This window comes from Pleurodeles waltl, chromosome 2_1 (assembly GCF_031143425.1).
Source record: "Pleurodeles waltl isolate 20211129_DDA chromosome 2_1, aPleWal1.hap1.20221129, whole genome shotgun sequence".
Taxonomy (NCBI): domain Eukaryota; kingdom Metazoa; phylum Chordata; class Amphibia; order Caudata; family Salamandridae; genus Pleurodeles; species Pleurodeles waltl.
Genome location: NC_090438.1, coordinates 806600588 through 806624154, shown reverse-complemented (window position 1 = coordinate 806624154; position 23567 = coordinate 806600588). Strand labels below are relative to the sequence as shown.

Here is a 23567-nt window from a genome sequence, read left to right as displayed (position 1 = left end):
AGCAAACACTTCCTCACTTGGACTTTCATAAACGTATTTACAAAGGCGTGCAGAGCAAGAATACTAGCAGCAACCTTTACAACTCAAGCTACTCCACTATTTTTTAGGCATTTTTCTCTGCAAAGATCAATCTCCTCCGTGGATTATAATAGAAGCTGACAAAAGATGTAAACTGCATTTATTGCACGGATTCAGCACTGCATATCCTTTATGCCTTCCCTTATTTAGAACAGTTACAAAGGCCTTGCTTCAAACATCCACATGTCAACAAGCTCTATTCACGTGCCTGAGTGGGGACAATTGACAGTTGAAATGCATATTTGTTGAGTTTGTGACTGCATTCGAGAAGCATTAATTCTTTTTGTGTAATTTGGATTCAAAAAAGCTTTTAGTATGCAGGATTTATATTTTCCTTTTTTGCACAGTGCTTTTATTTTTCTAATGATTGACATTATTCCGACAAATTCTCCATCTGGAACTTAAAAAGTAGTCAAGCAATAGACATAGAAGAGGACTGTGCCTTTTTTATTGTATCGATTTACAAGCTAAACAGCTGAAGGTTGTAGCATTTAAGTCGCACTAAATCTGCTGCCAATGTACTTAGTATACATGCAGTCACCCCTTAGTGTCATTGTATGCTTCTAAAAGATGTATTTGGAAAAAAAATATTTAATACGTTATGTAATGATTTTAGACACTGTTCCTTGTGGCAATATTATGGAATACAAAAACAAATGTGTTTTGAGCCTATTATATTGCTCTAGAGAAGGTGCTCACAACTATGCTGTTGTCCTGGAAGGGAAGCCCTGAGATATTAATAGGGAAGTAGGGGCCCTCACATTTTCCACATAGTTAAAGATTGTTGGCATTTGAGATTAAGTGGTAAGAGGTTTTGCTAAGTACATTCTGCGGTATTAAAATAACTGCACTAACAGAAATCATCTTATTCCTTGCGAGGAGACAGATTTCAGACTGTATCATTTTGGCACAGATAGCTACCTTGCTTTACCGGAAAAAGTAGAAACTTGCTCTAATGTAAGAATTACATGTAAAATCTATATTGTATATGCTGACTTTTCCACTGCTTCTGTTAGTGTATATCTTTACCAGACTGTGGCAAAATATTGCGATTATGATGTTCCTTACTAGGAATTACGTTTTATTACACTATAATTCTGATAAGGACTCAAATGACCCAAAATGGTAACCTTTCATAACATGTTTGCACAGTTAATGTGTTCAAACAGTGCTACATCGTTGTCCCTTTAATGATTATTTTGTATGTTTAAATCTGATACATGGGCCACATCCGGAAAAGTAAGACTCGCTTCAGCTTCATTTCTATTCGACCATTATCCACACTTGTAGAAATCTGTCGATTAGATTTGAACACCTGCAACTAGTTTTGATATGCATTTTTTTTTTTTTAAACAGTTGCCTTCACCTTCTGAAATCTGTTCTTGGGTTTTATAGCAGAGTGGTGGATTTCCGTTTCTGCCTCTCTATTTTAATAAAAGAAACATTTTTAATTTTTTTTTAGTGGGCCTGGTCATGTATTATTTTAAAACTTGCCCAACCGAGTCATTGGATCAGATCTGTAAAATATTTAGTTATGGAAGTTGTGTGCATATTTTTTTTTATTTTTTTTTTGCTTACCAGCGTTTCATTTACAGTGGTTAAACACATCATGTAGCTCAACCCACAAAACATTTTTTTAAGATGGTTAAATCACATTTCTATAAATGTGCAGGCAGAATGCTAGCTTGAATCAAGATTGGGAAGGCTGCTTGGCGATCGGGATCCTCTTTCCCGTCTTGTCACAAGCAGTCTTGGTTCACAGTGGAACAAAGTGCCTGCCCGCAAATCAGCTGCATTCAGTATAAATTTACTTAATACCAAAAGGAGACCTAACTCGTTTCTGCTACATAGAGCCTCGATTGCTCCAGAGAAGCTTCATTTTCTTTGGCAACTGAACTTGGGTAAACATGCACAGGTTTTTGTTTTCTAAGGGAAATTACTTGTCCCTCACCTCCTGTAAATGACACTAATGAATGTCTGTCATGTTGGGTTAATACTACTCTGATAGTCAGAATTTCAGTTTTTGGACTCTCAATCATTCATAAAAATACATATATAGAGAGAGAGAATATTGTCCAGTTCAAATATGGTGCATCTTTAACAGAAATCGTTCAAGCAATGTTTTAGTTCTTATGTGTAAGATAGAAGCATTTTGCCGTAAAATATATTAATAGGAAAGTCATGTATGGCACATGGGACGTAAAAAATAATGCACCTTTTGGGCAAGGTCTGCTGTGTGTAATGCTGTTAATTAGATCTTCGACATTTCAGGCTTAAATGCGAAAACATGAAGTCTTCAGGTAGCGGGTTTTATCTTAGTCTTGTAAGCATTGGGCAGAGTGAGCCATATGTCTTGCAGGAGTTTCAGATGCAATTCAGTTGTATTGGAGCTTAAATTGCAAGCTTATGTCTCAGTGGAGGCTGGCATGCCATCTGACAAAATGGGTACTTGGTCTGCGGGGTCTCTCATATACTTCAACTACAGACTGGTTAGCTTTGCAGGAAAATTGAAACATACACAGCAACAGTAGGCTTGTTGGCATGCTTGTAGCAAATGTTTATTTGCTCATGAAAAATTGGAAATCACAAATCCATTTTTGTTTGTTTGGAAATCTGCTCCGTAGGTGGAAATGCACTTGTTAAAAATGTTTTTATTCCATCAGAACTGCATTTCCCTGCTCCTCATCTTTTAAGGATAGGTATCTGTCATTCTGTAAAGTTTTTCTCTAGTTACAAGCATGGCTAATGCCGGAGTAAAGTCCAGCATTAGCCATAAGCATGACTGTTTGTGTGTACAAACTCACAAGGCAATCGAGGCCAGAAACTACCGCCACGTCCCTGAGTCAAACCCCTGTGAGTAGATTTGCACTCACAAAAAAATTTCATGTCGTAAATAAGCCAACTCTTGCACTTGTAACTCAAACTTGTGCACCCAAATGGCTTTGACTCTGACCTTGCAGATTTTATATAGTAAGAAAATATAAATGCCTAGCCATTGGTACAGTGCTAAGTACATGCTGACAATTATGTCAGCCATGGGAAGTGAGGCACAGTATAGTGAACTTATTTACCTATGAATTACACAGAGCATCATAATCAAAAAGGTAGCCTAAAGAGGTCTCTTTCATGAGTCCCTGCATGTTCACAGCCTGTGAATAATCAAAGAAGTTATGCAAATAGGGCACTAGTATGCTCCAAATCCAGTGTTATCAAATAGGTGGCATAATCTAAACCTTGGTAGACTACAAGCCATGACTTAGTATGAGCCCTTATTTGTGGCTCAATCAAAGGTTAAAAAGTAGTCCTTTGTATACCCAGTCAGTGGGAGAGAAAGGGGGCGTGAGAGTGAAAAAATTTATATGAATACATGAATAATTTTATTGTACAGATAATAAAATCCAATACAATTAAACAAGAAGGAAAAGAGACAATCAAAAAATGCAAGTACAATAAAAAGTTGAATTCATGCTACAAACACACAGTGATTTGGACACACATGACATATTATAAAAGAGACATTCCTGCCTAAGAGTATAAAACAATCCTGGAATATAAAAATAGAACGAAACACCATGCCCAGAACCCCACATAATACATGACAAAACGAAATACGTGAGGTGCAAAAGTGTGTAGTGCATTAAATAATGGTTACAATAAATACCAACATATGCCGTTGGAACTCCACAACCTAACCAATAATGGGCAGTATGGCAAGAGCGGGAAAACATTTCAATTATGCTTATCCATCGCTTGCAATGCCACTGACTTTAGATTCTGCAATTTTAATAAATGTAATCATTAACACACTTAGCAGTGAATTCGCTGGGTCCAGAGACTGGATGATAGCTTTTCGACAGGAGTGAGTTCCTAGTTCGTTCCATTTGCTCAGAAGCAGAAATCTACACCCCTTTAGTAAAGCTGGGCACAGACAAACCACATGATCAGTAGTTTTGTCCGCATTGCTACAGCCTCTACATGTCACGTCTTCCTTGGGAGATAACTGCCATTGAGGTAGATGTTTCAAAAAACCCAAATCTCTGCTCCTTATGGCCATAAAGGCCTTTTTCAACTGAAACCCATAAGAAAAGGAAAGAAAACTAGAAGGTGTACCTGGCTTAAAGGATTTAATTACTAACCAGGCATGCTTCCTTTGAGCAAGGTGGGAGCGATCTGAGTGATACGAATACAGTTGAATGAACCTTTTTACATTTAAACAGGGAATAGGGGGGGATTACTTCCCCAAAGATCGTCGGCACCCAGTCGCCATTTGCATTCTACCAAAAAATGGGAGTAAGATCCCTTCGATTTTGACTCACTGATATCTTGCCTCAAAACTGCCTCCAAACAACCATCCTTGGCCCGGCGCAGCTTATGATAGAGCTTCAAAAAAGCACCGGCACCAACTGCCGCCAGAACCGGAAGCCCGAATTCCAACCGTACCTGCGTGGGTGAAGCAAGTTGCAGGACATGGAAGACACTCTTGTAGAATTTATTGACCAGCCTATTTATTAGGCATGAGCCTTTGCCCAAGAAAATTTCTTGACCGTAGGCCAGTGAAGGCATAATCTTTGCTCTCATAACTTTCATTAGGGGAAGAAGGGTTGGCCCCTTTAAAATTTTGGATAATTTAGAGAAGGCCACCCGCAATGCTACAGCTTTGAGTTTAGTCTCCTTCTTATGTTTAACAAAACTGCCCCTAGAATCGAAGTGCACCCCTAAATATTTTTAAGACTTGTCGGAAACAAGTTTACAGCTTCTCTAATACCAACTAGAGCCCGAATGTTTTTTCCTTCCAATGGAGACCACTTTGGTTTTAACCAGATTAACTTCCAGTTGATTCACGGAAGTATAAGATGCAAGTTGGTTAACCAGCCGTTGAAGGCCAGACTTAGTGTAACTGAATAATGCAAGATCATCGGCGTAAAGCAGATGGCTAAGCCTAAGGCCACCAGTCTTAGGGGGATAAGAATTAACAGTGTTGAGAGACGTTGACATGTCTGCAATGAACAGATTAAAAAGAAGGGGAGCAAACACACAGCCCTATTTCAAATCACGCGTGGAAGGAGTTCCCTAATAGCACCCAGGACCACTGGAGGAATGCCCCAGTTTTGTAGTTTAGCCCACAGGGTACTCCGGGTGATCCGGTCAAATGCCACCTTGAAATCAACAAAACAACAATTCAACGTCAAGCCTGACAGAAATCACCCAGTCAATCAGAATAGAAAGTGCTAATAAATTTGTCGAAGTGCCAGAGTCAGCAGAAAACCCTGTTTGGACAATAGGAATTAAAGCATTTGATTCAGCCCAGGCACTAAGATCTTGCAACAAAAGACTAGCATAGAACTTGGCCTCATTGTCAAGCAGGGCTATCATCCTAAAATTGGTGGGGTCTGAAATTGAACCACTTTTATATAGAGGATGAAGGATGGCACCACGCCAGGACTCAGGAATTAGTGAAGGCAGGAGGCAGTGCTCAAACAGATGGGCAAGATGATTGGCCCAAAAGAGGAGATCCTGTTTGAACAGTGCCTGTGGAAGAACGTTGGGACCGGGGGCTCCAGATTGCTTAGCCCTCGAGATGATAAAAGGGAGACATAGTTGAAAGGACTTCTTCACTCCCTGTGTGGGAATTGAAGACCCAATAAGCAAGGCACACGTCTTAGACAGAACAGTTTAGCCCAAAACTGATTAAGATAGGTCTGATGGTCATCGTAAACAGCCTTCCTGTAATCTTTCCTCAATTGTTTGTATTTTATAAATAGACACTCAAAATCAGGGCTTTTCCTAATTGCCATTGCTAGTCTGTTGCACGCTTTCTTTAGATTCCTGGTTTCCCTAGCGATAACAAGAGACCGGGGAGGGGCACAATTACACGCAGGTTTATAAAACATTGACCATAGAAGGCAAGAAAGTTTGACCCATAACTTAATTAGGGACACACAACGCGATCCCTCAGAGTAAAAAAAAGTTAATACATTCAGTCAATACTATGCTGACAATAGAAGAATTCCATTTTATGCACAGTGACTCGGAGCAGACACCACCACCCACCGCCTGCATAATATCATGCAAAGGAAATCTAGATTTGATGGATACAATTTGTGGACAATGGTCAATCTCGCTCCGGGAAGAAATCAAAAACTTTTCGATGAAGGGGAACAGTTCAGTATTGCACATGGCATAGTCTAGATAGGAGCAGGATCGACCAGCTGATCTTGTCCACTGTGGGGCGGGATCATCGCGTAAACGGCTGTTCAGAACTTTAAAGCCCATGCTGTTGAGGTGCATTACTTTGTACTCTCCCAACGGGCAGTGCGGACAACCCTGATGCCTCAATTGTTCAGGAATAAACTGGCGATTACAGAGATCGGGACCGTCAAGAGCCTCCATTGTGTCCTGAAACAGGTTCGTATTGAAGTCTCCATTTGTGAGATAATTGGCACATGGATATTCCCCGACTAAATCACCTACAATCTGCATCAATCGAGACCACCTACCCCCTTTTTTTTCCTTTGTTGCGGGAGCAATGTAAACGTTAGTTTGCTGTGCAGTCCCACTCCTGATGACCATCCCATGGTTCCAGTTATCAGACCAGTGGCAGAATGCTCCCATTTAGTTTGACAGTTGCATAGGTGGCCAATCCTCCCTTGGCACGGCCATTCTTGCTCGTTCTGTGGGCAGGTTTCCATATTTCTGAATACCCTGGCAACATTTGTATACATCTAAATTGTAAGAAAAAACAAGTACACACCAACATGATCACAACATGAACAAGTGAAATAGTGTTTTAAACAAGCCATCATATCGCAAACAGGTGTTTCTAATGATTCACTATATCTGTGCCATCCTCATGAAGGTCAGATATAGAAAAACAATCAGGAAAAATAAATGAATGCTTACTGTACAGTGATGTAAATTAAATGTTCACTGTCAAACCGTTAACTTCATGCCCATACGTCATTACATTTAAATGAGAATTAAAACATGTATGCTTCAGTGTTTCCACCTGTTTGAAGATGATTTAGGACCAGGTCTTTGTGAGTGCCAATTTTGCATCAAATAACTATTTTTCCATGCCAAATTACTCTGTGTGTATTGTTTGTTTTTCCTCAATTTTCATACCTCTGGGTGCCCCGTAATGTTCAGCTTGATTTGGGCACCTCTCACCATGTCTTTCCCTTCTCTGTGGAGTTTTTTCCATGCTGCTGAAAGCAAAAAATGTGACCAAAATCAAATTTTTTCCCCAAGAAGTTTGAAAGCCTATTGTAGGTTTATGATGGCCTATTTTGTGTCATAGACTTAATCAGATCTTTGCTTGTTCACCTTTCTCTCCCTCTCAAAATGTCACTCTCACAAGGTACCTTTGGGGTCCTTCATGCTCATTATCCTTTTTCATTTGAGACTGCCAGGTTTAGGCTCCTTCAGATATTTGGGCTTTTGCACCTCTCCTTTTGCCCAAAAAAGTGTGTTGGGACAACATACGTTAAGGTGTGCACCATCTACAGTCTACTCTCCCTGCAAGCTTTCCCAACAGGTTTGAGAGCAGTTGCTTGAAACCGAATCCATCTTACACTGCTAGGGACCTTTGATAACCCTTCCTCACAGGCTAAGTATCTTCAACTGGAATTAACAGAATTTCGAACTGTCATTCGTGGTTGGTCCTGTTTCTTGGTTTGGTCCTGGATTGGTTTGCCAGGAGTGGTTGTCTCCTATTCTTAACTTTAATGTAATATTGTCCATCGCTTTCACACATAAGAATTTAGAGATGTCTGCAGTACTATGTTCCGCCTTGCCCAATTAGATTTCTCTCTTTGGGTCTGACTTTAGTCAGTTCTCCGAAGGCTCAAAGTCCACCGCACCACTGCTCAGTTGGGTGGATGTAAACAGGCAGCAAATCCACTTGCTAGACTCACTGAACTGGCTAACTGTACTTAGGAGTTCACTTTTTGCAGGTACAATTTATTGTAGTCAATCTCTAGATATTGTCTACCACGCAGAAACTGCTTCAATGGTATAACATGACAATCTCATCTGCTAAATCCTTATTCGCATTGTAAAGGCAGAACCTTAAGAACACATACTGCAACTTCTACTGCTGTGATCTTGAAGAATTACTTTGCTTCTGGTTCGGACAGAACCATTGCACATTAATCCATTCTTCTGAACTCCAAAAGCAACAGTCATTTTGGGTAACTAGCACAAAGTTCATGTAGTAAACTCTGTCTTCATACACATATATTTGAGAAATATATGGGAAGGCATCTGTTTGTTCATCATTTTAGAACCCCACTGCTAGTACTTGTTGGTGACCTTTTTTTCATTTAAATTAAGTTCTAACATGCACTGTCTGTAATTGGGCTAGTTCATTATCCGCCACTCCAGGTGGTATGACGAGGACATTTTAGTCACATGCTTTATTTTTGTACATGAAAAAGAGCGTTCATTTTGGTGTGTTCATTCCTATCATCAGAATTGCCTTAATATTGTAGATATAAAGTGAGTTACTTTCCTTCCTATCTGTTTTTTTTTTATCTTCTCAACAAGTAGAATGTCCTTCCATGGTGGGCAAAGATTTCCCCGTGGCCATGGAGGGCCTGGAATGAGAGAAGCATCACAGACCTTCCGACCACAGAACTTGAGGCCACTTCCTCCTCAGCAGCCCCCCACCACCCATTACAACTATGGCCAACCAACTGTTGCTCCAGCAGCCTTCACTGCTCCTCCAAACATTACTGTCATGGCTCCGCGGCCAGAGTTCATAACCTATCCACCACCTGTGCCCCCGACGCAACCTCCTAATGTTCCCTACATTGCTCCCCGCCCTGAGTATATTCCCTTTCCACCACCAGTGCCACCAGCACCACAGAGTGCACATGTCCAGCTTCCTCCAAGGCCACCATTCCCAAATCCTCAGGTCCGGCCGACCTTTGCTCAGCCTCCAGTGTTTCCTCCAGGCCCACCTTCTGTACCACCTCCTAATAACATTCCTGTCCCAGTTGCTCCAGCAGGGCAGTCTCCCTACCCTTATATGATACCACCTTCTATGCCGCCACCACCACCCATAATACCTCAGCAAGTTAACTATCAGCCAGTTTATGCTGCAGGCTATGCACAGCAATCTTTTCCCCCACCTCCACCACCAAATTTTAATAATTTCCAGCATAGCTCCAATTCGTATCCAAGTAGCAACAATTATTATCATGCAAATCAGTACCAAACAGAGAAGTTCCAAAATGAACGAAGGTCTCCGGAAAGGACCAAGCACTATGATGATCATCGTCATAGGGAATATAGTCATGTTGAAAAGCACCGGTCAGACAGGGATGGGGATCGAAGCGACAGAGGAAGGAGTCCTGACAGGCGAAAGCAGGAAAGCAGTAGCCGGCACAGATCAGAGTATGACCGGGGAAGGACACCTCCACCACGGGGAAGGACACCACCTCCAAGAGGAAGATCACCTTCTCATGGAAGAACTTCATCTCACGGAAGAACACCCCCTCGCCACAGAAGTAGTGAGCGCAGCAGGTAAATCATTTCCCAGACACATTACAGTCCTGTAATGTGGTGCAGGTATGAAAGTATAATATATGCTTTATAATCTTTATGTGCTCATCTACAAAAAAAGTAAAAAAAGAACAAAAAACTAAAAACATGCTGAACATTTCACAAATATTGTTCACTCTTATTTTTGGTATTGTTTAATAGTATAGTACAAAATTATGAATGTGAATGTATGCATAAATATATTTACATGTCTACATCAGAGTCCTTCGCAGTGCAAGAACCCCCACCACGGTAGTGCCTGAACGTGTGCAGTACCTTTTATGTCAGCCGCAGATCTCCTCAAGGGAAAGACACTAGGCACTCAAGTATAAGGTTGAGTAGTGAGGTTTATTCAGTTACATGTTTCGGTGTTCTGCCTTTCTCAAACATAACTGTGCCCCATCATCCTTCAATGCAAATACCTGTGCATCTAACATTGAAAAAGGATTATAAGACCATGGCACAATTCCACAATTCAAGTATAAACATCTTTGTGTTTGAATGTCTAAAACTTTATGGCAACATTAGTTCATTCACTTACATTGCATTAACTGCCTGGTTGCTATTGATGTATACCTATTAACAATAACATATTAAGTTTTTTACAAAAATCAATTCTTCAATTTCTTAAATTTGATGGATGTGACAGTTAAAATCATGATCCAAATAACATTCATCTATATACTGAGTTAGAATATTCATCTATTGTTGTTCGGCCATGACATTTTGTAAAGTGCAATGAAACAATTAAAATGCATATTGTGTGTCAAACTGCATTCAGAAGTGAACACAATTCATATTATTATTGTAACACTATACCAGCCTGTTCTGTGTGTACACTTTTCACATCACTATAGTGCTACCAGTTGCACAATTTATATGAGACCTTTCTGTACCCACTTGACTGTAACTCTACTATAAAAGTGAGTATATAGTATCTTGTTGCCCAAGCGGGCAAGTATAAGAAGGTTACACAGGTATTAATCTTGTGCCTCATATTTCTCACTTTCTTGATATCACCAAACATGCGAAACTTGAATAGAGTACTGTGGTCATAGTTAATAATCCAGCATTTTAGTGATTCAATATTACCATTATTCAATGTGTAAAAATACTAACTAGAAATGTACAGTAACTGTAATTATGATATCCATATATCAAGTTAATTAAGTATATTCACCGTGGCCACAGCTTGCAGAGCCTGAGTATCTATATCTCCCCCCAGTAACTCAACATGAACAAAAATAATCACAATACAGTCTAGTTAATTTTATTACATCTTTTTTGGTATATAGTGCTACACCCAGAAACCAAAGGTGATCAGTAGTTTACACATTCTAGGTAGGAACCAACATCATTTTCCCCCAAATTTCCAGCAGGAGAGGATGTTATGGTAATGAGAGAGTCCAGTTCTACTGTTAGAAAAACAGCCAATTCCTCATCAGTGTTATGTCCATGCAGGTATTTGGTATTGAGATCCAAGGCTTTCTAGCTGTCTCAGTAATTTCTCACAATCTCCCCTCTGAAATGCTGTTCATGCCTGTTAATAGCAAAACAATTGCAGAAGACCAGAATCTTGATAATGAAGGGTTGTAAAATGCCTGGCTACCAGCTACGTGTTATATATCATTCTAATGGTTTAAAGACATGTACAAAATAGTAAGAAGTGTATGTCAGATGTTAAATAAGTATTCTTCTGCCCATAGATAGAGCGTATAAATAACAGTTAGTGCTGGTTTTACAGGCCCTGCATTTTGCACACGTGAATAAACCTTTATTAGTTATTAGGCAACCTGTGTCCTACCCATCTCTAAATAAATAACTAGATACAATTGTGTCCTTTGAAAATTTTTATTTGTGATAGGTTATAGTCCGATGTTGGTCCAAGCCAGCACTTAACCACCAGATCTTCTCTAAAGCTATGCCTGCATTTTGAAATTACCCTCTTAATGTTTGAACTCAGTCTCCTACATGTACATATTATCTTTGGGTTTTGACTTTCAGTTCTCTCCCTTTTGCTGAATGAGCATTGTTCTCTGGTTAGTAACTCAGCTTTATTTCTTGCTTCCCATAAAACCCACTAGGGATACCCAGTTTAAAAAAAAAAAATCTCCTCTCCATAATGTGACTTTGTTTCGTACGTAGCAGCTGTTCTGCAGTTTTGTTTGGCGCTGAGGAGCTCCCTGTAAGGAAAGCTTCATTTAAGTTGCATAGGATTACTAGTACTGTCAAATAAAATGCTATTTTAATGTTATTAAAATACACACACATGTTGCTACATATGATCAATTTGATTAGTTTCTGCTTTATACACCACAAATTATATTGTGTTGATTAGCTGATGTCTGGTAGTCCCTCATGGTCGATGGGCATTCAATCACAACCTGCATGGCTAAAAGAAAAAAAAATTGAACAAAAATGAATGACGGGTCTGTCTGTGGACTCATATATTTATGTGTACAACTAATTGAGACACAATACATGTGTATACATGTGTTCAGAGTATCAAATGGTTAGTTATATTATTTTCATAAATAGAAACTTCATGGAGAAAGTCAAAGGTTTAATAGTTCTTGTTGTAATGAGTAATGGCCACAAGATAGGGCGTAGTGGATGAGGGTCTTGCAAAGAAAAAATACATCTTTTTCTTTCTCATTAGGGTGGGATGTAGTAGCTTTAGGAAATTAAGGCCAGGCATAGGATCCTTTTGTTAGTGTATTAAATGAACTAGGGAGACTGTGTTTCTCCTTCCTGTATATCAAAGTTCTTTCTTACCTTTCCAGAGTCTGGCGATACCCTGTCTTGGATGGTGTTGATATATACAACTCATGCCTAAACAATGCCTTTTTTTTATGATGGGAGGAGCAGATGGCCATGGGAGAACTAGGAAACTGGATCCACCACATCCCGTTGTGGAGTCATTATATTGACAACTTTTTAAAATCATTTTTCGTATGGAGACCTAAATGAGGCAAACAATTTTGTGGAAAGATTTCAAACTAACAACTTCAAGTTGAGCTTCACTTATAAGATTAGTGACACAGAAATAGAATTTCTAGGTATTAGGATCTCAGTGTATGATGGGACTCGGACTACTTCACCTGTCCTCATAAGAAACGGAGGAGATGGCTTTCCAAATGATGCTGTTTACTTCATCAGAAGCTTTTTCTTTTATTCTTTCTTCGTGCAGCACTGCATCGGGTAATGCTGTGCTTTATGGAATAGGTCCCAAATGAGTGATCTGTTGGCTTTTCCAATGCTAGTTATAAACTATATTTTAGTTAGACATACAGAAGCTGTTCTTCGTTGTTCCTCTTAGAAGTGCCCACACTTTGGCACAAAGGGCTTGTTTATTATTTATTTTTTCATATTGGGTGGTTTTCATTGCTCTTATAAAAAAAAATACCTAAACCTCCAATAAAGCCATTTAGCCTTGGTTCTTAATGGGAGCAGGTCTAAGGAAGAAAGAAGAGTCATCATGTATAAATGCCCTTCAGACACTTGGATTTCCTATTCTACCTAGCAAGGCACTCTGCACCCCCAGCTTGACCCATTTAGGTACTATATCTGGTCTCTGAATTTGGCAATACCTCCGCTTTCAAACATAATGCCCCTTGGCCTTGTCCACGTCGCTTATCCCCACCACCTTCAGTAGTGTACACTTGTCATGTACGTTTGCATTTCCACTAAATCTGGGCTTGTGGAGCATCAGCAACTCATGCTGACTGCCTCTTTGCTCTTGTAACATGGAGGGAGAGATAGACAATCGCTCCATAAAGGGCCAGGGAGTTGATGCTTTATGATACTACCACCTCTTTTCTGTTGCTGTACTCAGCAGATACAATTTTCTTAAATGTGCTTTGTCCAGGGAGCATAGAGTTGATGGACAACAGATGTACTATCCTAGAACATCGGGTGTTTCCAACCACTATAAAATGTTTGGTATATGGTGTTTTTGAGTGCAAAAATGGATTGCCAGAGAAAGTGCAGCACTGGATCTCACCCATTTTAAGGTCGACTGACATGGATTATGACCTTCACCAGTTCTGTCGTTTTCGTAATGTTGGGTTTTGCTTTGATGCCAAGCATTTTCATCTGGTCCCTTTAAATTCGATTCCTCTCCCCCGTTTCTGCTTACGGCAAGTACTGTAATTATGAAATCTAGCTTTGATCCTAGTGGGACAAATCTCACAATCCCTGCCGCAGTTGACTCTTTGTATTGGAAAATCTTCCAGCATTTGCCGGTATCTTTTCAGGAGAAAAACGAAATTGAAACTGTACCAGAAATCCAATTGAGTACAAGCATTGCTGCCTCGGGGCAAGAACTGATGATTGTGGCACTGGTAGAAAGAAGCTATTACATTATTACTCTCGGTATCACTAATAACATTTTCACATGAAACCCATTGTTCCTAGGCTGTAAAACAAGTTTTGGCATTTTGTTTAATGGCTGACTTGATGCATATTGCTTATTTTGTCGCTCTATCTGGAAAGCATGTAGGGGAAACATTGCAGTTGGACAATCGTTATAGAGATCTGGAGAATGTAAAAAATTATCTTTAGATAGGACGTCATCAACACAAAAGGATACACTTGAGTAGTGTTATGCGCACAGGAGTTGAGGCAGTTTTACTCTGTTACATAGATTTTGTGTAATAATTTCAAATGTGAGACTATGCCTCTTTTTAGTGATAATTTAAAATGTTAAGTACTTGTTTAACCTTCTTGTATTTTGGAGTAAACAAAATGATTCTCTTTTGAAACATGATTTTAACTGGAGCCAGTACTTCATTTTAATAGACTGCATTGTATCTTAACTCAATTTTACTCAACGAACATACTTCTGTTCACAACAACTTGTTTATCTTAAAACCTTGAAGGGAGAGGCATCGCCACCGCGAGAGCCGAAGATCGCCTTTTGCAGAAAGATCTTACAGAAAAGAGTACAAGCGAACAAAAAGGTAAGACGTGTTTGTGACACTGTGTCATCGTAGTTTTGGCTTGTGGTCTTCTCCACAGGTTTCACAAACTAAGGGCCCAATTACATTCTTGGTGGCTGGAATACGTCACAAATGTGACAGATATTCAGTCCGCTGTATTACAATTTCCATAGGATATATTGGAATCGTAATATGGTGGACGGGATATCCGTCACTTTTGTGATGGAGCCACTCCGTCTGCTTAGATCGTAACCAGGCCCTAAGTATTCATTACTATTGAGTTCCCAGGTTGCACCCCAACAGGCTTCTGCTTTAGTGCATTTGGGACGTTTTGCCTACCTATAAGAAGTGTTTTACAAATTAGATTAAAGGAGCAGATAATTTTGCAGTTGCTATGAGAAAACTTTATCATATGCTGAAAAGTTACGCAAGTGCTCGGTTTTCCCTGTTTCCCCACTTCTGCCCCAGTAGATTGTCTTTAAACGCTGTTCCACTGTATGCCATCCATTCATGATGAGGCCTTAGGTTCAGTGGAGCTACTTCTACACAAAGTCTCTGGGGTGTTTTGGGCTTTAAATTGGGATAGTCGGGGAAGGTATTTCCTCTCCTCTTCCTCTGCAAAGAGTGATGCGTTTACCTTGTCCTTTATTGTCCCTTCTGCCGCATTCCAATTTCTACTGGCATCTATGGTCTAATACAGTGAATGTTGTCAGTAGACAGGTCCTAAAATAGATGAATGACCCCCCCCCCCCCTTCCTCATCCCACAACCTTAAAATGCACTTAATGGTAAAAACCGTTCAAAGATGGTTGGCGTAAGTGTTCGTGCACCGGTGACTGCGATGGTTTTTGCTAAGCTTACCAAATCCATGCCAAGACAAACCGGCATTGAAACAGTCAGTAGGTATGAGCCTGCAACTGGCTTTGTCAGTGCTTGTTAATAATTTGTTTACTACCAACTGCCATGTCATTGTGGCTAGTCAGAGTTTTCTGTGTAGGGGTGGTTTGTTTTTGTATTTCTAAAAGGAGAACCTCTTCAAAAGTACAGAATTATCTTTAAAAATACAGGGAGCTCTTCAAGGTTACTTTGTTGAGTAGAAGAGCGATAATTGGTCTGGTAGTTCTGGACAGCCAGAATGCCCTTACTGAATATCAGTGAGGAGGTACTGCATGGAGATTGCTGTTTGTCTTGTTTCTCAGCAGGAGGAACATTGGGCAGAGCGTCATATTTGTGAGAAATTATTTCAGAACCTTAGTGCCTGGATTGAGAATGCCTCCTGCTTTATTGCAGTGCTTATTAAAGTTTTCAGTTTGAGTGCAAAGAATATAATCAGAAGGGTTTATGGTGTGGAAACCACTTCACGGATTTTAACAATGTTATTTTCGTATACTTTACAAAAATTATTGTGATGATACCAATGTAAATACATTTTACAAAATTCTGATGTGGAAAAAATAAAGCTTCACTATATTTCTTGCAACGCATGAGTGACAATTTTCTCTCTCCTGATGTTGCCTCTTCAGTGCTCTTATTTGCCCCTTTCTCTTCTCTCCCTGCATATCTGCTCCTCGTTACGCCCTCCGCCTGGTGGTCTTGCACCTTACCTTGTTGCTCTGTTCTACTCCCCTCTCTTTCTCTAGTGGGTCAGCCGCTCACTGTTTTCTTGTTGCTCCCTACCACTCCTCCTCCTTTGTGTTTGTACCTCTTCGTCCTTCATTCAGAGAGAACAGAACTGTTTTGGGAAGTGTATGCGGGTTTCATTGCACAAAAGGTGTTTTCTCATTTGGTTAGTTCCCACTTGAATCATGTAAATTTTCCTCTGGATGGCAAAATTAAGACCAGATTTTAAATTTAAGCAATGTTTAGAATTTGAGAGGGATGAATGTGTGACTAAAAGCAGAATGACAGTTGATAAGGGGGACACAGTTCTAAGACATAGCCTCTGCCGGCGGTTTCCCCAACAGTGAGGTCCCTTATATATTCGTCAAGCCCGTGCCTGTTGTGTAGATGGAGGCCTTTAGCTAAGATTAGGACCACAAAATCCACAGCTACCTTTTAATATAGCAACAAACTTATATGTGACATGGTGCAGGGGTTGATGGACTTTCATGAATTGTTTCTGGGCACTGAGCTAGTGATTCTGCCTGCTGACCCTTTTGCCCTTTGGTATAATACGCTGCTTACTAAATTATTCCATTAAATTTAAGCCAGGGACAGGATTACCCATCAGCTGAGAACTTTAATTAGATAATGTATGAAAGTTCTTCTTTTAGCACTGGCTGCACTTGCCATCAGACTGTCACTTTGTTAAAGGTGTACCGTTCTGTAGGCTTCTTTTTAGGGTCGAGCCTGCGTTGCATGCGCTCGCGCATGCGTATCGCAGCGAGACGCTTTTGTATTTAGAAAAGGGCTCGAAGCCCTGTCAACTTCACGTCACTGTTTTTTATTGGTTTGTGGGCTTGCCTAATAAAATCTGCTTGCTTTCATTAGTCGAAAGCAAGCATATGTCAAGGCTTTTCCGGTGGCTAGCCCTCCTCGAGCGCAGCGACCAAGTACAGAAAACATGCGAAGCTCTCTGTTTTCCATCGCGCTCGTGGACTTCTTTTTTTCTAATTTACGAGCGCGATCTCGCTTGGCAGAGGTCGAGCGCTTTACATAGTTAATTTAACTTTTTCGGGTCGTGTACACAAATGCACTTTTGCCCGGTAGGTGAAAAGTCGGGTTTGGAGTTTACAACGCGATCAGCTCTAACATGAGCAAACGCGAGACCCGTTGCATTGTAAATGCTTGTTTTAGCTTATTCCCAGTTGCTTATTTTTTATGCAGTATCCTTTCAGAAGCAAATGGGTAAAATGATTATACCAAAAGCCCTGTATACCACTGAGGAGTCATATCAATACTAAAATTTGTTTTTGCTCCGTGACAATTCGGGCTTATCCTGGACTGAAAAAAGACATTTTGTGACTGTGCCTGAAGGACCTCAATTGAAGCGTTACGTCAAATACACTTAGTAATTTAAAGTGCAAGTTTCTAATACCTTGATTTATATTGGGTAGCATGAGTGGACACAGGCTTATCCCATTTAAAATGAGAATTATTCATTACGCTCAACTCTAGGTGAAATTACTTAAATTATAACTATCTCATTGCTTTAGCCCTTGTTGGTGAGGAATCACTAAAACTATTGGAGTGTGATGTAGTTGAAGTGTGTTAATACGTTCCCGGGAAAACTTTTTCACCACAAATAGTGACACTGTGTGACTGTAAAGGAGTTCCTGATTTCTAACATACACGATTAGGCTAGTTTTCTGTGCCATTGCCGATGCATTTAAATAGCATGAACATGTATATGTTACTATTGTTTTATGAAGCACCTGGTCTCTGGAGAGCAGAATAATCATTACATCTCTTACGTTCATTGCAGCCCCGTTTTTATTTCTATGTGAAATGAATGTACAGTGGCAAGTAAAACTTGAGGTTTTTGGTCATAGAAACGAAAGCAGGAGTAGAATTGCAATCTTTTTTTTCCCAAATATCTTTTTTTTTTTTTTTTTTTTTAAATAAGCAGGAAAACAAAAAGGGAATAAAGGTAAGAAAAAACATCACTTGAGTGCTCTGTAATGTACAGTGCACAGTGAAAGCATGAAGTGTGAGGATGTCATAAGTGGTGATATAACCAAAATGCACATTATAAAAGGGTGTTCACCTACTTAGAGCAGTTCTATGAAGCTGGTATGGTCTGCTGGAGGGCACGGTGGGGCTGGGTGAGGTGAACCTAGGTAGAGAGAAGTTCCTGAGATAATTGTTGAATGTACCCTCATGAGGCAATGCATAGTTAAGTAAGTAGCTGAGGTGGACACATAGGACCCTGGGTAAAGGTTGGGATGGAAATGTTGGTGGGATACCTGAAAATATCCCTATCCTGAAATGGCAATGTGGGGAGGGGGACTGGGGGAGGCTGGGTTTGATGGAAGCAGGGTCTGAGATGGCCTCTAGGGCGCGTTAAGTAATTGCCAGAGCAACGTCTCGCAGCTATGGCCCATTGGTCGGTGGCACAGTCCTCTGTCCTGTGTAGAGCCATTGCCCAGTGTGAAAACGGACCTAGCCAGAGCTCTGAGGTTGGAGTGAGCTTCCATCACATTGTGACAGTTTTTTGGCGTGAGATGCAGGAAGGTGCTGGGGTTTTGTATTTGCGGGGTCTCATGGAAATACCTAGGGCCCCTACTTCCCAGAATGAAAAAGCTCTCTTCCTGTGACTCGCTGTGGGTGTGACAGAACTCTGCTCCAGTATGCCTGCAGTTCTTGACAGCCAACGTCATTTTCACATGGAAATAAATCCTAGAGTAACAGCAGGTAAGGTAGGCCCCAGTATAGTCTTACATTCTTTTCTAGGGTCTAGCCTGTACTAGTGCGTATCTCTGAGATATTGTATACAAAAAAGGCTTGACTCCTTCCTGCCCGTTGCTTACCATTTGTTGACTTCATGTCACTCTCCTTCACCAGCCTCCTTAATTGGCCAGTGCAGACGAAACATAATTTCTGATCATTTCGGTGGAGCAGGGACCAAGCACAGATTGATTCAAGTCAATCCGTGCCCATCTGCTGCTCCCCAAGTAGATGCTGCCTGCTGGTCCTTCAATAGCGCTTGTGCTTTTTTGTTTTTGTTTTACGTGTTGCCTCTTTCCCTGTACCCCCACCCATCCCGCTGTCCTTACTTGCCCAGTCCCCCTCCCCCCACCAGCTGCTTCTCCTGTCCTTGCTTGCACATCCCGCCCTCATCCTTCCACCGCAAAGAGTGGCATGATGAAGCGCCAGCGTTCTTCATCCTTGCAGTTATAGATTGTTCAGAGCCTTATTTATTTGTAAATAAAGACTGAAAATTAGTCTACCAGCTGGGTCTAATTAGCCCTTCTCTTTGTGTTCTTACAGTAGTGTGCGAGTAAGTGTTCATATGCGTTTTACCTTATAGCATTAACTTTCCCAAACCCAGCCGAGCAATTTCATTACAGTGCTCACACTCACTGTTGGATAATAACTTGTGTTGGATTCGGTTACACAGAGCTACACAGAAGGCACCCAACCCACTGAGTTTGTTTTTTCCACCTATTGATATTAAAGAAGAGTGAATAATATTTCTAAAGAGGAAGTGGTGAAGTAACCCTTTTGCCTTGGTCACTAGAATTGTGCAGCAGGAACTTCAACACTGACCTACCTCACCTCCCAAGGTAGGCACACTACCCACTGAGCTTTCTTGCCCCCATTTCTAAAGAGGAGTGGCTGAAGTAAACCACGTTGTAAAATTCTTTTGTCTTGCTCACTAGAATTGTCCAGCTGGAACTTCAGCACTGACCTACATCACCTCCCCAATTCTTTTGAGAACCTGAAGTGAACTACCTTGCTTAAGAGGGCAAGTGGGTTGATCTATCTTTTCTGGGTTGCATACTGTCGCCTGTCAGTGTTGTGCTGCTTCCTTTCACAAACATGATGCTTTTCGAAGGTTATTCTGCACTTCAATAAGACACCAAAACAAAAGTGTTTTCAAATGTGTGCTCCCTGCTGTAATGCATATTTTACAACATGGCACGTGACTGTTAATTACCCGCATTCTTAAATTTGTCTGATACTGACACACAATGTCCGGTCGAATGAAGGGATAGACACATGAGACACTTCCCACAAAAACTAAGCTTGGAACGGGCGTCCTAGAAAGCTCGTGTCAAGGGTCAACACATATGGGAAAGGTTCAGCCTTAGACACGATTTCCAAAGGACCGACCCTCTTCGTAGCTGAGCGCCTTAGAACTACACACAAACTTAAATACTCTTCCAACTACAAAGGGGTTTGTTGAACAGGGTGCCGCATTTCAATACATGTTCACGCGCATAACCGCAGCGTGCACTAAAGTGTACAAAAGTGGCTAGCTCTGTGCCCGACTAATATACAAAATATGACTTTTGTCCATGCTGTACATCATGGGACTTGATGACGTTTGCAATGATTTGTAGCCATACTGTGTAGCAGTGTCATTGTTAATTATTTTATTTTTTTAAATAACTATGATGTAGCCAGCGCTAATTCACTTTAGAAACAAAAAAAGCGCTTTTGCCCTGGCTGCTTCATAGTGCTTTCCTAAATTAGTTTTGGCCACACTGCAAAGCATCTGTGCCCTCGTGCAGCACGGCTACAAAACATTGCCAATTGCTCTCATAGACAGGACCTATTGGCTTTGCCAAAGCTTGTCTAAATTACTGTTTTTCTTTAACGTGTATGCGTAGGCATGAGCAAATGTACGCTTGTGCATGCCTGCATGAAATATTACATTAAACCCAGACCTTTTGACTTTGCCAGCACTTGTCCAAAACTTTGCCTTTTCATGGGACTGCCCTCTTTAGATCAGGCCTAGTCAGTGTGCAGCGCCGTCCGCAAGGCATGTTGTAATCAATCTATGGGCTTTTTACCACTCCCACTTTTGCCATTTCTTCTTTTTTGTGCTTGTCTTAAATGCTTTTTATTGGTGTTTTTTTTCTAAATATTTCTCCTTTGTTTGCTTAGTTCTTTCCCAGGTGATTTTACTAAGATAATAGTTTTGTTGGCCATTACACTACGTTTACACTTCCTCCTGTTACAGCCTGTGATGGCCCCTTCTCCCTCCTAGTCTGATTTTGGTTTTGCCTTTAATCCCAGCTGCGATCCTTTCTCCACGGCTCGGCGCCATGCTTCATGTTTAATATTATTGTACTTATTTAATTCACTGTTTCTTGCTTGTAAGGTAATTTTGCTTTCCATTCTTACTTTCAATAACAGCTAGGGTCATAATTTAACAGTGAGTTTGCGCAGTGCGCAACAGACGATCAGTACAGACCTTTTAGCAAAGAACATTTATAACCTGTGCAGTGCAGGGTGTGAAGGCAGCTGGGAATTAAGCTTTAACTGTTAAAATGCTGTAAAACAATAAGCGAAATTTCAGGTCTCAGGTAGATACAGACTTTTGGTCGCAAATGAGTTTGCAGTACATCTAATATGAGCTGCTAGAGTGACATCTTGCTGCGTCAAACAGAACTAGGGTAAATTAATTTCATGATTTCAAGCCTCAGGGCTTCCAGTTTTGCAGTATTTTTTGACATTTTAATTTATCCATATGTGTATAATTTAAGCTTCATTGAAATTAACATTATTTTGCTTGTTTGTATTGTTTTCCCCAGCTGTGACACGATAGCAGCTTTTTCGGACTGCTATATGCTGGTGGAAAATGTCCTCTAAGGAGCTGGTTTGCACTTGCCTGCCTCGTGCCTCAATGGACAGAGTAGGACAGGATACAATCTGGCCCATACTCATCTTGACAAAAATTTCTTCTGTTTGCTCCAACTTTTCTCCAAATCTGACTTCAGCTGTCTAATAATATTCAAATAAAATCCCATCCACAGTTATTTATGTAGTGTGGATATAATAAAGCACTCGGGAAAACATGGGGCTTCCAGTGGCATAAAGCAAAATGCAGGGGGCTGCATTACGCCAGTGGGGGGCGGGGTCCTTTCACTTTCACATGTTCCATAATGTGAACTGTACCGCTTTGGTAGGGAGACTTATTAATATTTGACGGGATTCTGCTTGATTACTAATAAAAATGTTTTTCATCTAAATCAAGTCATTTCTGTGTTCTAGTATCTAGAGCTTATATATTGAATCTAAAGCTGCAATTGAGGCACTATCTTTAAATTTTTAACATGGCGTCTATTTTGTTTCGTCTATACTAACATAATTTCCACTGCTTTTCAGTTAAGCTGACATATTTGCATTGGGAACTCCTGTAATGGCTGCTGTCCACACAGCACGCATACTTTCACTGTGCAACATGGTATGCCGAATCCTGCCCCCATTCCTTCTTGACGCTTTGAGGGAGAGACTCCTCTTCCTACAATGAAGGAATGTCTCAGAAAGGGGTCCCTCTAGATGTCAATAGAGCATTCCAGGCACACTCTTGGCACCATGGCACACTTCACTCATGTGTTATATGACTGGAAAACATAAAAGCCCCTGTCGGACCAAATTTTGCAGCAGGGTTGACCAATTTATGTGGCAAGAAAAGGCTAGTTATGCATTTACGTCCCCAATTGCTATAACTCAAGCAAATATGAGACCTATTGCCTTGTAAATGTTCTTGTTTAGCCTAGCCTTTTTAATCTTGCCTCTTTAAGAATGGTACCTTTATATTCTTGTATCAAATTCTTCTGCAGTTGATATAACTAAGAAATGTCCCAGGTGCTTTGTCTAAATTTGTAGTCGGTTGAGTGAAAGAGATATTCAAACTTTCGTTTTCAATGAGTTTGTCTTGCAATTGTCCTTCAGACATCACACAGCAAGGGACACCCATCAGATCCGCCCTTGTGGCTTTTTTAGTGACTCAATCTGTCTGAAAGAACTTGTTACTCTTGGACAGAATGTGCCTAATCAGCTGTTTCACCTTTAATATTTCAGGTGAGCATTGAGCAGTTAATAGATTAGACCTACACAGACGCTTAACAGAATAACTAAACTGGTTATTCGGAAATGTTCAAATCTGATCAGATGTAGACTGAATTAACAGCAGTGTTGTAAAAGATGCCATAGGAAATACTGGTTTTATGCTCAATTATGTTTGTGACTTACCTAGCTGAAAACCAATAGAGCACGGTACACAATGTTAGTTTTACAATATGAAGAGAAGCGGGGAAGATCCGGGATAGTGTTGGCAACCAGTGGAGTGGCAGAGCTTGAGTTGGAGAAGAGGGTTGGGTTGGAAAGTGATTTCTTAGTGGTTGTTCGAACATTTAGATGGTTACCTTCTGGTTAATATGATCATTTATTAAAACATGATGCAAGGAATTTGAGCTCAATTCAGTTTAACATTTCTAAATGATTACCTTTCTAAAATGCGTTAAATGTAAACTGCAAAACAACTCTTAGATGAGAGCACTTTGGAATTTTTTGTTGTTGTTTTTCAGTAATTAAGTGCAAACGTTTGCATGTT

The 23567-nt window shown here is 40.5% G+C and overlaps 1 protein-coding gene across 4 annotated transcripts in view; it reads left to right on the top strand.

The window, feature by feature from the left end:
* DROSHA (drosha ribonuclease III) overlaps nt 1-23567 on the top strand; it is a 608989-nt gene that overhangs the window by 11084 nt on the left and 574338 nt on the right. For 2 of the 4 annotated variants that reach the window (XM_069218569.1, XM_069218550.1), the window contains exons 2-3: nt 8626-9603; nt 14502-14582. In XM_069218569.1, the coding sequence (XP_069074670.1) occupies nt 8627-9603; nt 14502-14582 (1058 nt within the window). In that variant the 5' untranslated portion in view covers nt 8626. Of the gene's footprint in view, nt 1-8622; nt 9604-14501; nt 14583-23567 lie in introns of all 4 variants that reach the window. The other 2 variants (XM_069218578.1, XM_069218559.1) reach the window with 1 other exon arrangement.